General features: G+C 37.5%; 1 protein-coding gene across 3 annotated transcripts in view; it reads right to left on the bottom strand.

Annotated features, from left to right (window-relative positions):
• Positions 1 to 7,721: 7,721 nt before the first annotated feature.
• The window catches only part of TERF1 (telomeric repeat binding factor 1), a 43,017-nt gene continuing 35,271 nt past the window's right edge, over positions 7,722 to 15,467 (bottom strand). For all 3 annotated transcript variants that reach the window (XM_045849437.1, XM_045849439.1, XM_045849438.1), the window contains one exon: positions 7,722 to 8,184. In XM_045849437.1, coding sequence (XP_045705393.1) covers positions 8,008 to 8,184 — 177 coding nt within the window. In that variant the 3' untranslated portion in view covers positions 7,722 to 8,007. The remainder of the gene's footprint in view (positions 8,185 to 15,467) is intronic.

The raw sequence follows: 15,467 nt of genomic DNA, 5'->3' as shown, positions 1-15,467 counted from the left end.
CCATTAAGATTACAGGATTTATGAAAGAGAACAGGTTCATAACATAGATGTGGGGGAGCATGGAAATCAGCCCAGAGACTTTGAAGAATTTTTTTGAAGATTGAAAGCAAATAGGAGCCTACTGATAGATAAATCAGAATGGGAGCCCATACACTTCAGAACATGTAGAAAAGAAGGCGGAATCAGAGGTGACAGCCATTCTTCCTGTGGTGGAGAGGTCCCACTGAGCAACAAGCAAGATGAATTTTTTAAAAATCCCAACCCTGAGAGACAAATTTGTGGAATTTGAAGTCTGAAACTCACAGGCAAGGGTCAACAAACTATATGCTAAATCTTGCAGGCTATTTTCGTAAATATAGTTTTATTGGAACAAGCCACACCCACTCATGTACACATTCTTGCCTATAGCTAATTTCAAGTAGAGTCAACAGAAATGGTACAGCTCACAAAGCCTAAAATAAGGTATCTGGCCATTTACAGAAAAAGTTTGTCCACCCTCTGGCTTAGAGCACTGACATGTAATGTAACTATTGATGTGGTTGGATTGAGATGTACTTTTTTTTCTGTTTGCCATTGTGGTTTTGTTTTTCCTCCCCCCCTTTTCGGTCTTTTAGATTATTTGAATAATCTTTAATATTCCATTTTAATTTATCAATTGGGCATATATCTGTATTTTTTAAAAATGGTTTCAATATCATAGCTGAATTTTTAGTTTATTCAAGGGTTAATATTATTCTTAGCATCACACTTCATGTAAATTGGAACAGCCTTGCAGCAATAATTGAAAACAACTTTGAGAGACAATATAAACAGACACTGGATAGACCTTGTATGACAACTGACCCACAACCTCTGTAGCAACCAGTTGAATATGCAAAGCAAACCTCTAAAGCAATTCACCCAGATAGTCAGGACTTGGTCAATAACTGCCAACATCCCTATTCTTTGTTTCCATTTCCAATTCAGAATCAATCAGAGAAAGCCAAACATTCTCCCCCAAACAATCATACCAGATGCCTGCTACTAGGTGGCCAGCCTCCAGCTTCTTCATGCTCATGAACTCTAGTCAGAGCCAGCCTGCCTTCTCTTTGCTTTGCAAGCCCCTCCACTACAAATCCCTGCCCACTGGAGTCTGTGTCAAACCCAAGGGATGGTGGCTGACTCCCTTGCTATAGCAAGCTCTGAGTACCACAGCAGAGCTGTGGTACATTTACACAATAGAATACTACCTGACTGTAAAAAGAAGGAAATCTTACCTTTTATGATAGCATGAATGGACCTGGAGAGCATTATGCTAAGTGAAATGAGCCAGTAAGAGAAAGACAAGTACCATATGATCTCACTCATAAGTGGAATCTAATAAAATAAACCAAAAAACAAAATAAAAACACTCATAGATATAGACAACAGTGTGGTGATTACTAGAGGAAAAGGGGGATGGGGGAGGTAGGAGAGGGTATAGGGGAGATAATGGTGATGGAAGGAGACCTGATGTGGGGTGGTGAACACACTATACAACATACAGATAATGTGTTGTAGAACTTACACCTGAAACCTGTATCATTTTATTAACCAACGTCACCCCAATAAATTCAATTTTTTAAAAGAGAAAGCTGTGAGTAAACAGCATGTTTGTTCTCCTTTTTGACTCGTCTTTATTTATTCCGACAACTGAAATGCTCAACAATGTAAAGAGTAAATAACTGTTATATAATCATATAATGTGTTAGTGTATAGAAATGAAAATGAACAAACTACAGCTACATATACATACGTTGAGTGAAAGAAAAAAGAGCAAAGGGATTTCCAGCCAAGATGGAGGCATAGGTAGACACACGGTGCTTCCTTGCACAGCCAAGAGGACCACCACAAATTTAAAAACAAAAAACAACCAGAACTGACAGAAAATCTAACTGTATGGAAGTCTGACAACCAAGGAGTTAAAGAAACATTCATCCCGACCGGTAGAAGAGGCAGGGATGGGCAACTGGGCAGAGAACACTCCAGGTTAGGTGGCAGCTGGCAGACCCAGCAAGGCAGCGGATTGCAGACTGGTGGTTGCACATCTGCATGCAGATAAACCAGGAGGAACAACTGGGGAGTGAGACAGACCGTGCAACTCAGGGTTCCAGCACAGTGAAATAAATTCTCAAGGCTCTGATTGAAAACACCTGTGGGGTTTGAGGCAGCAGTGGAAGAAACTCCCAGCCTCACAGGAGAGTTCATTGGAGAGACCCACAGGGTCCTAGAACATACACAAACCCACCCACCCAGGAATCAGCACCAGAAGGGCCCAATTTTATTGGGGGTAGTGGGGGAAGTGATTGAAAACCAGCAGAGAGTGGGGCAAGCAGCACTGTTCCCTTTTGGACTCCTCTTCACTGAGAGCATCAACATAGCGACTTGGGTTGTCCTGCCCTGGTGAATATCTAAGGCTCTGCCCCTTTCTAAGAAACAGGTGTGCTGAGACAAAAAAAAAAAAAGCCCAAATGAAAGAAAAGATCAAAGCTCCAGAAAAAATACAATTAACTGATGAAGACATAGCCAACCTATCAGATGCACAGTTCAAAATGCTGGTAATCAGGATGCTTACAGACTTGGTTGAATATGGTCACAAATTAGAAGAAAAAATGAAGGCTATGCCTAGTAAATAAAAATGTACAAGGAACCAATAGTGACGGGAAGGAAACTGGTATTCAAATCAATGGTCTGGGCCAAACATTCAACCAGAACAGAACACAATGAAAAAACAAGAATTTAAAAAAGTAAGGAGAGGCTTAGGAACTTTCAGGACAACTTTAAACATTCCAACATTGAATCATAGCGGTGCCAGAAGGAGAAGAGGAAGGGAAAGAAATTTAAAATTTATTTGAACAAATAATGAAAGAGAACTTCCCCAGTCTGGCAAAGGAAACAGACTTCCAGAAAGTCCAAGAAACTCAGAGAGTCCCAAAGAAGCTGGACCCAAGGAAGCACATACCAAGAAACATCATAATTACATTACCCAAGATTAAAGATAAGGGGAGAATCTTAAAAGCAGCAAGAGAAAAGGAGATAGTTACTTACAAAGGAATTCCCATGACTGTCAGCTGATTTCTCCAAAGAAACCTTGCAGGCAAGGAAGGGGATGGAAAGAAGTATTCAGTCATGAGAGACAAGGACCTACATCCAAGATTACTCTATCCAGTAAAGCTATCATTTAGAATGGGAGGGCAGATTAAGTGCTTTCCAGAGAAGGTCAAGTTAAAGAAGTTTATCATCAATAAGCCCTATTACATGAAATGTTAAAAAGACTTATCTAAGAAGGTAAGAACTGTGAACAGTAAAATGACAACAAACTCACAACTATCAAGAACTGAACCTAAAGAAAACAACAAAAAAAGTGAACTGAGCAAACAACTAGAACAGGAACAGGATCACAGAAATGGAGATCACACGGAGGATTAATCACTGGGAGAGTGGGAGGGGAGAGGGGGAAAAGGTACAGAGAATAAATAGCATAAATAGTAGGCACAAAATAGACAGGGGGAGGTTAAGAATAGTATAGGAAATGGAGAAACCTAAGAATGTATATGACCGACCCATGGACATGAACTAAAGGGGAGGAATGTGGGTGGGAGGTGGTATGCAGGGTGGAGGGGAAAAAAGGGGGGAAATGGGACAACTGTAATAGCATAATCAATAAATTATTTTAAAAAGAGCAAAGAATACATGGAATATTTCATTTAATTTCAGTAAATGTCTCAGGTCAGAAAGAAAAACAAGATATTCTCCTGCCTTTGCGGATTGCCTCTGAGCGGGGGGTGCTCTTTCAATGTTTAGCCAGGCTACTGCTACCTCTGAGTTAGCCTTCACCTCCAGCACATGTGAAGCCCAAAAGATCCTTCAAAGGTGGAGGCCTAGGAACCTCACAGGTCTTTTCTGAGACTGCATCTAATTCTGGGCATGTGGCAGGCCTTCTAGATTCCCTGGTTTACTCTGGTCCTTCAGAGCCCTCACCCCCTTATCTTCCCCTGTAGGATTTCCAGTCTGTCTGCTGCTTGCCTTCTCTGGGGTCCCTGACTTCAGGTAGCAAGCTCTAGGTAATGTTTTAAGGTCGAGAATTTAGAGGGGGCAAAACAAAGGCAAGCCTCTGAATTAAATCCCCAAACAGGTCAAAACACATGACCACAATTTTCTGAGTACAGGATCTGCACTACCCTCTCTGGCACAGGCAAGCTTCACCAAGTAACGTGCTGCTGTCCTTATAAGCAGAGTAAGCAAAAACACCAAAATCTTACCAAATTCAGTGGTGTCTTTCCTCATAATACTCCACGATTGTTTGAGGTTTTGATTAGATTCCCGTTACAAAAGTCAATTCTAACAGTTTTTGACAGTTTAATAGTTGCATCAACAGAAGGATCTTTGGAGCTCCCTACTCCATTTTCGGTGATGTCAATATGTAACTTCTAAATGATTAAATTTTAGAAATAGAGGATAGATTAGTGGTTGCTAGGGGTTAGAGGAATGATGGAAGAGGGACATGAGAGGCAACAGGAGCGATCTGGCATTGAAGCTGATCAGTGCTTTGCCTGTGGTGGTAAACAAACCTACACAAATGATAATTACTTAAATACAGTACAAGTAAAACTGGATAAATCTGAGTAAGATTGATGGATTGTATCAATATTCTTTAGTTTTACACATTAATACTGGGAGAAACTGGAACAAGTGTACCAGGAACCTCTGTATTATTTCTTACAACTCCATGTGAAAATATAATTATCTAAAAAATTTCAATGTAATGAATTCAGAAATTCAGATTTAAGATGTTTTAAAAATACATTATTCAATTTATTTTGCTTTCTTTGTTTCCAGAAGATATGTGATAAAAATACACATTTTAATTAAATCTAAAATAGCTTTTAATAAGTAAAATTCTAAATAAAGCATCATACCATAGTATAATTGATAGTAATCTTTTTTAGTGGCACATAAAAATAATTGAGCATCTTATAGTCAATGGCAACTTAGATCTGATTATTTAAAAAAAGGTTTTATTGATTATGCTACTACATTTTCTTCCCTTTATTCCCCTCCACCCTGTATCCCCCATCCCACCATCACTTCCCCCCTTTAGTTCATGTCCATGGGCCATACATGTACGTTCTTAGGTTTCTCCATTTCTTACACTGTACTCAACTTCCCAGTCTGTTTTGTAGCTACTATTCATGCTTCTTATTCCCTGTACACTTTCCTCCTGTCACTCCCCCACTGATTAACCCTCCATGTGATCTCCATTTCTGTGATTCTGTTCCTGTTCTAGTTGTTTGCTCAGTTCATTTTTGTTTTGCTTTCTTTAGGTTCAGTTGTTGAGAGTTGTGTTTGTTGTCATTTTACTGTTCATAGTTCTTACCTTTTTTCTTAGATAAGTCTCTTTAACATTTCATGTAATAAGGCCTTTTTGATGATGAACTCCTTTAACTTGACCTTATCTGAGAAGCACTTTATCTGCCCTTCCATTCTAAATGAAAATTTTGCTGGATAGAGCAATCTTGGATGTAGGTCCTTGGCTCTCATGACTTTGAATACTTCTTTCCAGCCCCTTCTTGCCTGCAAGGTTTCTTTGGAGAAATCAGTTGACAGTCTGATGGGACTGTCTTTTTTTTTCTCTTGTTGCTTTTAAGATTCTCCCCTTATGTTTAATCTTGGGTAATGAAATTATGTTCCTTGGTGTGTGCTTACTCGGGTCCAACTTCTTTGTGTGTCTCTGGGTTTCTTGTACTTTCTGGAAGTTTGTTTCCTTTGCCAGATTGGGGAAGTTCTTTCATTAATTTTTCAAGTAAGTTTTCAATTTCTTGCTGTTGCTTGTCTCCTTCTGGCACCCCTATGATTTGGATGTTGGAATGTTTAAACATGTCCTAGAGGTTCCTAAACCTCTCTTCATTTTTTTGAATTGTTTCTTCCTTCTGCTCCAAACTGTTCATTTGAGTCCTGGTTTCCTTCCCCTCACTGTTGGTTCCCTGTACATTTTTCTTTATTTCACTTTTCACAGCCTTTACTTTTTGTTCTACTTTGCAACCATACCCAACCATTTTTGTGAGCATCCTGATTACTAGTGTTTTGAACTGTACATCTGATAAGTTTGCTATCTTTTGTTGCTTAATTGTATTTTTTCAGTAGCTTTGATCTGTTCTTTCATTCGGGCCATTTTTTTTTTCTTGGTGCACCTGTTTCTTAGTAAGGGGTGGAGCCTTAGGTGTTCATCAGAACAGGGCAACCCGAGTGGCTTTGTTGTGATGCTATTAGTAGAGGAGAAGTCCAAGAGGGAACAATGCTGCTTGCTTGCCTCTCAGCCAGCTTTCAGTCACTTCCTCTGCTACCCACAAGCAAAGTGGGTCCTTCTGGTGCTGATTCCTGGGTGAGTGGGTTCGTATATGTTCCAGGACCCTGTGCATCCCTCAAACGAACTCTCCTGTGAGGCTGGGAGTTTTTCCTGTTGCCTTAACTCCCACAAGTTTTTCCAGTCAGAGGTTTGAGGCTCTATTTTCCCACAGGAACCCTGGGTTGCACGGTCTCTCACTCCCCAGTTGTTCCTCCACATGCAAATGTGGGACTGCCCAGTGTGCCAGCCACCACCTTACTGAGAGTCCTCCTGGCTGCCTGTCTCCACCTCTCCTACTGATTTGGGTGAATTTCTTCTTTAATACCTTGGTTGTCAGACATCCATACAGTTTCATTTTCTGTCAGTTCTGGTTATTTTTTGTTTTTAAATTTGTTGTCCTTCTTTTGGTTGTATGAGGAGGTACAGTGTATCTATCTATGCCTCCATCTTGCCTGGAAGTTCGATATGATTAGTTATTGCATGCTTGAAATGAGAAAGTTGACATACAGGTCCACTTTGGCTCATGCTGCTTGTGATACTGACCATCAAAATGTCTTCCATAAACAGTGACAGTTACTAATGTAAAAAACTACTGAATTAGGAAGCATATAGTAATCACCTACATTTCTGTTTACTACATGTATAGGACAACAAATTCAGGATCAAGGGGGCAGTAATGTACAATGGAAGAAGAAATGAAACATTATAAAATACTATCAACTGTAGTTATGCAACTACATCAGTATTTTCACTCATTAAATAAAGCACATGCAACTCAAAATGCTAAATGACTATATGAGTTCTAGACTAATTCTATAAAGCATTATATGTTAGTGAGAACTCAAAATTATCTAGTAAGGTATGTGTGACCTTACTTATTCAGTATTTATCAGAGGTGTGAAAATGATCATGGTTAATATCAATGTGGGCATTTACAGAACATTGTTTAGGCACACTGTTGATATATTAAAAATATCAGAGAAAATTATATTATGGCACCAGGTTATAAATAAGCTTATTTAAAACCATCTTTGTCAAAGTTTTAACACTGGAACAAAAACAATCAAATGTATCTAAACTATACATGAAGCAAATCTTGTTAATAGTACAAATTTTGCCCAATGGGTATTACTATTAAAGTTTTTTCCTTTACATAAAACTACTGAAAGTAAAGTTTAAGTATGTTAAAACTCAAATATTACTTTGAACCATTGTATAAACAAATATCTTAGTAATTACTATATCAAGGCCATGAATCTAAGGCCTATTATTATTCACTGATTTAGTAACTTCACTTTTATGTGGATGTTTTGGAGTTGAAGTCAGCATATAGACACAAAATAGATTAGCAGAAATATTTTTTCTTTCACCAAGTTTTCATTTTTTTTTTAATCGGTACAGGATTTGGGGATAAAGGTAATGAAAACATCAGGGTTGACATATTTACATTTTACCAAGTAAAAGGCTCTTAAAGAATACAGTGATGGCATATTACTCATAACACAAATCCTCATATTGACTGTCTCAGAAAAATACTATAATGCTTTAAACACAAATTTTAAGATATATCTATGACCACCCAGTTTCAAACAAAACATGATGATCAAAATATTTAACTGTCCGTTTATCAAACTTTTACATATTCAGTCATCACTGTCTGAGCAAATCAATTTTAGCTTCTTCATAGTCCTCCATCTGTCTTTTAACATGACACTCGTTCGATTGTTGAATTTATAATGTAATAGTATTTTAGACCAGTTTCCTTCTCCATATTTCCTCACCCCAGATCTCAGATTCTTGTCTTCTTCCCAAAGCCATGCCTTTTGATTAAAAAAATAAAGAAAGAAATGGTTATTCACAGAAACAATTCTTTATAGTTTTAAAATGAGATATAATTGACAAATAACATTAGTTGCAGGTGCACAACATGATTCGATATTTGTATATATTGTGAAATGACCACCAAATTAAGTCTAGTCAAAATCCATAAGTAGATAAAAAATAGAAGTTATTCACAGAAACAATTAAAGAACATACCTACAATAAATGGAACATGTTTTTAATCAAAATAAAATGAGTTTGTTAAAGATGGAAGAATTCCTGTATACACTTTTTAGACTTATGTAAGACCTCATATTTACCGGAAAAAGATTTTTAAGACCCTTTACTGTTATTCTTCATTTTACGTAAGTGTGCTATGGCTCAGATGTTCAAAATCAGAGAGATGCAAAGTTAAACACCAACCCAATTCATCTGGCTTCAAGCTCCCACATGTTTTCCTACAGTTGTTAGTAGATAGGTATTTATTAGTCCTATATATCTCTAAAGAGAATGTATGAATATTTAACATTTCATTGATGAACTAAGTGAAAACCCTCTTCAATGTTGGTCAAAGTATTCATACATGTAAAATTCAAAATTTCTGTAAAATAGGTTTTTAAAACACAATAAAGGCTAGCTAAAAATAAACTATTTTATTTTGGGAAAAAATGATTAAACATTTAAAAAAAGGAAATAGGGATCAAACCCTTGCTCGAGGTATCATTTGTGAATATATTTTCCCATACAGTTGGTTCCCTTTTCATTTTGCTGATGTTTTCTTTAGCCATGCAGAAGCCTTTTATTTTGATGAACTCCCATTTGTTGATTCTTTCCTTTATGTCCCTTGCTCCAGGGGACACAGAGGTGAAAATACTGCTGCGTGGAATATCTGAACTGTTCCTGCCTGTGTTCTCCTCTAGGACTTTTATGGTGTTGCAACTTATATTTAAAGTCTTTTATCCACCTTGAGCTTATTTTTGTGTATGGTGTAAGTTGGTGGTTGAGTTTGTTTTTTTTTTTTTTTTAAATTTGCCAAATTCATTTACCACTCACTTCACAAAGAATAATTTTACATACACAATATAATTTAATTTTCATGATAATTGTATAAGGGAAGTGATACATCCCCACTTTATAAATAAACCATCACAAATTGAGGTTAAATTCTAGGACAAGAGTTATAACACATTTGCTATCCCTTGTCAAACCCTCCTGCCATGGTGCCCTGCCTTCCCATCTCTGGAATTGAAAGCCTTGAACCTAAATCATTTCAAATGTGACCCTACTCTTTCACTTTATTTTTTAAAGTATATTTTATTGATTATGCTATTACAGTTTTCCCAATTTTCTCCTCTTTATCCCCCCTCAGCCCTGTACTCCCCAACCCTCCAGTATCCCCCACTTCGTTCATCTCCATGGGTTGTACAGGTAAGTTCTTTGAGTTTCCTATACCATTTTTTACCTTTCCTGTCTATTTTATGCCTACCGATTAGATTATATACTTCTTTCCTGAACCTTTCCTCCCCATTCCTCCCTTCCCATTCCCCACTGAAAATGCTCCATGTGATGTCCATTTCTCTGGTTCTCTTCCTGTTCTAGTTGTTTGGTTAATTTTTGTTTTCATTGTTTTTTTTCTTCTTTTTTTAGGTTCATTTGTTGATAGTTGTAAGTTTGTTGTCATTTTACTAGTCATAGTTTCTGATCTTCTTCAATTTCTTAGATATGTCCCTTTAACATTTCATATAATAATGGCTTGGTGATGATGAACTACTTTAACTTGACCTCTTCTGGGAAGCACTTTATCTTCCCTTGCATTCTAAATGATAGCTTTGCTGGATAAAGTAACCTTGGGTATAGGTCCTTGCCTTTCATGACGGTGTATACTTCTTGCCAGCCCCTTCTTGCCTGCAAGGTTTCTTTTGAGAAATCAGCTGATAGCCTTATGAGCACTCCTTTGTAGTAACTCTCTCCTTTACTCTTGCTGGTTTTAAGATTCACTATTTTTAATCTTGGATATCTTGATGATGATGTGCTTTGCTGTGTTCCTCTTTGGGTCCAACTTCTTTGGGGCTTCCTGGACTTCCTGGAAGTCTATTTCCTTTGGCAGATTGGGGAAGTTTTCCTTCATTATTTGTTTAAATAAGCTTTCTATTTCTTGTTCTTGTTCTTCTCCTTCTGGCATCCCTATAATTAGGATATTGGAATGTTTAAAGTTGTCCCAGAGGTTCATAAGCCTCTCTTAATAATTTTGAATTCTTGTTTTTTCATTCTGTTCTGGTTGAATGTTTGTTTCAAATCATTGATTTGTGTCCTGGTTTCCTTCCTGTCACAGTTGGTTCCCTGAGGTTCACTTTGAGCATCCTACATTTATTCTTTCATTTTTCGACCAAGCTCAATCAGTTGTGTGAGCATTCTGATTACCAGGGCTTTGAACTCTCCATCAGATAGGTTGGCTATCTCCTCATCGCTTAAGCCTCTTTATGGAGTTTTGCTCTATTCTTTTGTTTGGGCCCTATTTCTGTCTCCATGCACCTGTTAGGTTCAAGGGGGCGGGGCCTTAGCTGTTCACCAGGGCAGGGCAACTCTCCTTGCTACACTGTGGCACAGTCAGTGGGGGAGGGGCCAGAGAGGGAACAGTGCAGCTTACCTGCTCCACTTTAGCCCCACTTTCCAGCAAACCCTCGTGTGAGACTGGGAGTTTATCCCACTGCAGCAACCCCCACTGTATTCTACAGTCAGCTCTGAGTCTCGGTTTCCCCTTTAGCCAGGCCCGCCTGCATGGTCTGCTGCCTTGTCGCGGATTCTCTCTGTCAGCCTGTCTTACTGGTCTGGTTGGTCTGGCTGACTGTTTCTTTAATTCCTTGGTTGTCAGAGTTCCATGAAGTTTGATTTCCCAGCACTTCTGGTTGTTTATTGATTTTAGATTGGTCGTTATCCTCCTTTGGTTGTGCGAGGAAGCGAATTGTTTCTTCCTATGCCTCCATTTTGGCCCAAACTCCGAGTTTCATTTTTTTGCATATAGCTGTCCAGTTCTCCCAACACCATTTGTTAAAGAGGCCATTTTTACTCCATTTTATGCTTCTGTCCCCTTTGTCATATACTAATTGACCATAGAGACATGGGTTTATTTCTGGGCTCTCTGTTGTGTTCCATTGATCTATGTGTCTGTTCTTATGCCAATACTAGATTGTTTTGATTACTGTGGCCTTGTAATATAGTTTGATGTCAGCAATTGTGATTCTCTCCTACTCTGTTCTTCTTTCTCAAAATTGTTGCAACTATTTGGGGTTATTTATGGTTCCATATAAATTTTTGAAATGTTTGTTACACAGTTATGAAATATGTCATTTGTATCTTAATAGAGATTGTGTTGAATCTATAAATTGCTTTGGGACAAGGGTTTGATCTCCAAAATATATGAAGAACTCACACAACTCCATTCCAGGAAGAAAAACAATCGAATTAAAATATGGGCAAAGGACCTGAACAGATACTTCTCTAAGGAGGACATACAGAGGGCCCAGAGACATAAGAAAGGATGCTCAGCATCACTAACCATCAGAGAAATGCAAATTAAAGTCACAATGAGATACCACTTCACACCTGTCAGAACGGCCATCATAAACAAATCAACAAGCAATAAGTGCTGGTGAGGTTGTAGGGAAAAGGAAACGCTAGTGCCCTGCTTATGGGAATGCAGACTGGTGCAGTCACTATAGAAAACAGTATGGAATTTCCTCAAAAAACTAAAAATAGAACTGTCTTTTCACCTGGCAGTTCCACTGCTAGGATTATATCCTAAGAACCCTGAAACACCGATCCAAAAGAACGTATGTACCCTAATGTCCATAGCAGCACAATTTACAATAGCTAAGTGCACAGCAGAAAGAAAGAAGGAGCTTCTACCATTTGCAACAGTATGGAACCAGAGAGCATTATGCTAAGTGAAATAAGTCAGATGGAGAAAGACAAATACCATATGATCTCATCTATAAGTGGAACCTAATCAACAAAACAAATAAGCAAAATATAACCAGACATTCAAATACAGAAGAAACTGACAGTAACCAGAGGGGAGGGAGGAGGGAGTAATGGGGGAGAAATGGGAAGGGTCATCAAGGAACATGTATAAACGACACATGGACAAAGCCAAAGAGGTTAAGAGAAAGGACGGGAGGTGGGGATGGGCAGGGTGGCGGGGAGTGGTGTGGGGAAAATGGAGACAACTGTACTTGAACAACAACAACAACAACAAGAAAAAGCCTCAAATGGGTAGTTGTTTAATGGGTACAGAGTCCCAGTTTTGCAAGATGGAAGTTCTAGAGAGTGACTGAAGAACAATGTGAAAGTACTTAATGCCACTGAACCATACACTTAAAAATAGTTAAGAAGATAAAATTTATGCTGTAAATGGCTCACTAAAATAAGCAAATAAACTTAAAAAAAAAAACTGAGCAAAAGCACTTGAATAGACATTCTCCAATAAAGATATACAAATGGTCAATAAGCATATTACAAGATGCTCCAGAACACTAATCATCAGGGAAATACAATCCAAAAGTATAAGAAGATAGCACCTCACTCACACCCGTTAGGATATCTACTATCAAAAAACCAAAACAAAACAGAAACAAAAACAAAACCCACAGAACCCAGAGTATAATAAATGTTGGTGAGGATATGGAAAAATTGGAATCTTATGCACTACTGGTAGGAACACAAAGTTGTATGGTTGCTATAGAAAATAGTATGTTGATTTCTCAAAAAATTAAAATAAAACCACCACATTATCCAGGAATTCTACCTGTAGGTATAAGGAAGGAAGAGTAACATCACTGTGTGAGAGATATATTGACTGGTTGCCTCTCATATGACCTCAACTAGGGACCTGGCCCACCACCCAGGCATGTGTCCTGACTGAGAATCAAATTGGAGACCTTTCGGTTCTCAGGTGGGTGCTCAATCCACTGAGCCACACCAGCCAGTGCTGTTTTCTTGTTTTAATCTGAGCTATATTACTTGCAATAGAGATCAAAGATGATATTTGATATAATAGCAACACCTATTTCTCTCAAGAAATAACTAATATTCCCTGCTTGACTTCTGTTTAGGTTTCTGAGTGGAACAAGTTTAAGTGGTATTTTCCAGTGGATCACATATGGTAGAGGGTGGCAAGCTATTGCCAAAATCCAGTCCTGTGCTGTTTGTATAACCCAGGAGCTAACAAAAGTTTTTACATGTTAAAAAGTTGCTTTTAAAAAGGAAAAAGAATAATATGTGACAGAAAATGCACAAGGTTTAAAATATTCACTGCCCGGCTCTTCATAGGAAAAGTCTGCCAACCTCTGACCTAGAATAAAGTTATAATTTTGTCAGTAAAGGTTAACATTAAGTACTTATTTTTTTTCTTCTAGTAAAAAAGGGAAATTCTAATTTAATATATTGTTTCTTTGTGATTATGCCTTATTTTGTCTGATCTGAATGTTTTTATACTCTTTGCTTAATTTCATCTGAGTTAAAGGTGAAGGCTGAAGCCCATCATATGGAACACGTGATGATATAGCAACTAGTAACCATACTCTTTAAAAGTTCAGAGCTTAGCCCTGGCTGGCATAGCTCAGTGAATTGAGCGCGGGCTGTGAACCAAAGTGTTGCAGGTTTGATTCCCAGCCAGGGTACATGCCTGGGTTGCAGGCCATAACCCCCAGCAACCACACATTGATGTTTCTCTCTCTCCCCACTCCCTCTCTAAAAATAAATAAAATCTTAAAAAAAATTAAAAAAAATAAAAGTTCAGAGCTTAAAGAGGCCAACTCATTTCTATAGATGGAGTTGAATGAGTCACACAACTTGTTCCTTAGTATCAGGTCAAAAAGAAAATATAGGAGCAGTAATATTTCACAAATCTATTTTTTCTTAAAACTTCATTTTTTTCATTTTACGTATTTAACTTACTGCACTATATTGTATTTATAATGACACTTAGCTATCAAAGAGTTTAAGATGAAATATTTCAGGACCTAAACAAAAATTGAATCCTTTCAATCCTTTCAAGTAAAATCAATTAAAAAATCCTAACAACCCTGGGTCATGCCTATAGCCACCCAAAATACAAAGACCATATAACAAATTAAAACACATCACTCTTTTTTCTTTCCTAAAGCTAAAAAGTTTATATAAAGTACATATTTTTGTGTTTTTGAAATTATTTGGGTGCCATTAGTTAATAAAATTATATAGGTTTCAAGTTTACAATTCTTTAATATAATACATCATCTGTATATTGCATTATGTGTTCACCATTCAAAGTCAATCTCCTTCCATCACCATATACTTGACCCCATTTTACCCTTTACTACCTCGCTCTACTCCTCTTTTTCCTCTGGTAACCACCATACTGGGATTTACTGTAGTTTGAGTTTTTGTTTGTCTTGTTTATTCATTTGCTGCTTTCAGTTTCACATCCTGCACGAGTGAAATCGTATTTTTCTGTCTTATTTTGCTTTGTATATTCTCAAGTTCCATCGATGTAGTCACAAATGGCTGTATTTTCATCTTTTTTTTCACAGCTGAATAATATTCCATCACATATATTTACTACGTCTTCTATAGTCAATCATCTGTTAAAGGATAAATCAGTTGTTTTTATATGTGGGGCACTGTGACAATGATGCAGGGAACAAAGGGGTACATCTTTACAAATGTTTTCAAATTTGTAGGGTTGATACCCAGAAGATGGGTTGCTGGGTCATATAACAACTCTACTCTCATTAATTTTTTTTGAGGAACCTCCATACTGTTTTCCACAGTGGCTGTACCAATATACATTTCTACCAGCAGTGAATGAGGGTCCTTTTTATCCTCCTTTTTAACCTCTCCCATAATTGTTATTTCTTGTCTTGTTGATAATAGCCATTCTAACAGATATGAAATTGCATCTTGTTGTGGTTTTGACTTGCATTTCCCTAATAGCTAATAAAATTGATCATCTTTTCATATATCTGTTGACCATTTGTATGTCTTCTTGGGAGACGTGTCTATTCAGGTTCTCTGCCTAATTTTTTAGTTGGGTTAATTTGTTGTTGTTGAGTTGTATGAGTTTATGTATTTTGGATATTAAGCCTTTATCAAAGGTACTGTTTACAAATATCTCCTTCCATTTGGTTGGCTGCCTTTTTGTTTTGTTGATGGTATCTTGTGCTCTGCAGAAGCTTTTTAGTTTTATATAGACCCATTCATTAATTTATTCATCTATTCATAGAGACCCACTGCTTTTATTTTC

The sequence above is a fragment of the Phyllostomus hastatus genome, unplaced genomic scaffold (assembly GCF_019186645.2).
Source record: "Phyllostomus hastatus isolate PE091 unplaced genomic scaffold, TTU_PhHast_1.1 phas_contig_65, whole genome shotgun sequence".
Lineage (NCBI taxonomy): Eukaryota > Metazoa > Chordata > Mammalia > Chiroptera > Phyllostomidae > Phyllostomus > Phyllostomus hastatus.
The sequence above is the reverse complement of the archived record's forward strand: the minus strand, read 5'-3'. Positions and strand labels throughout refer to the sequence as shown.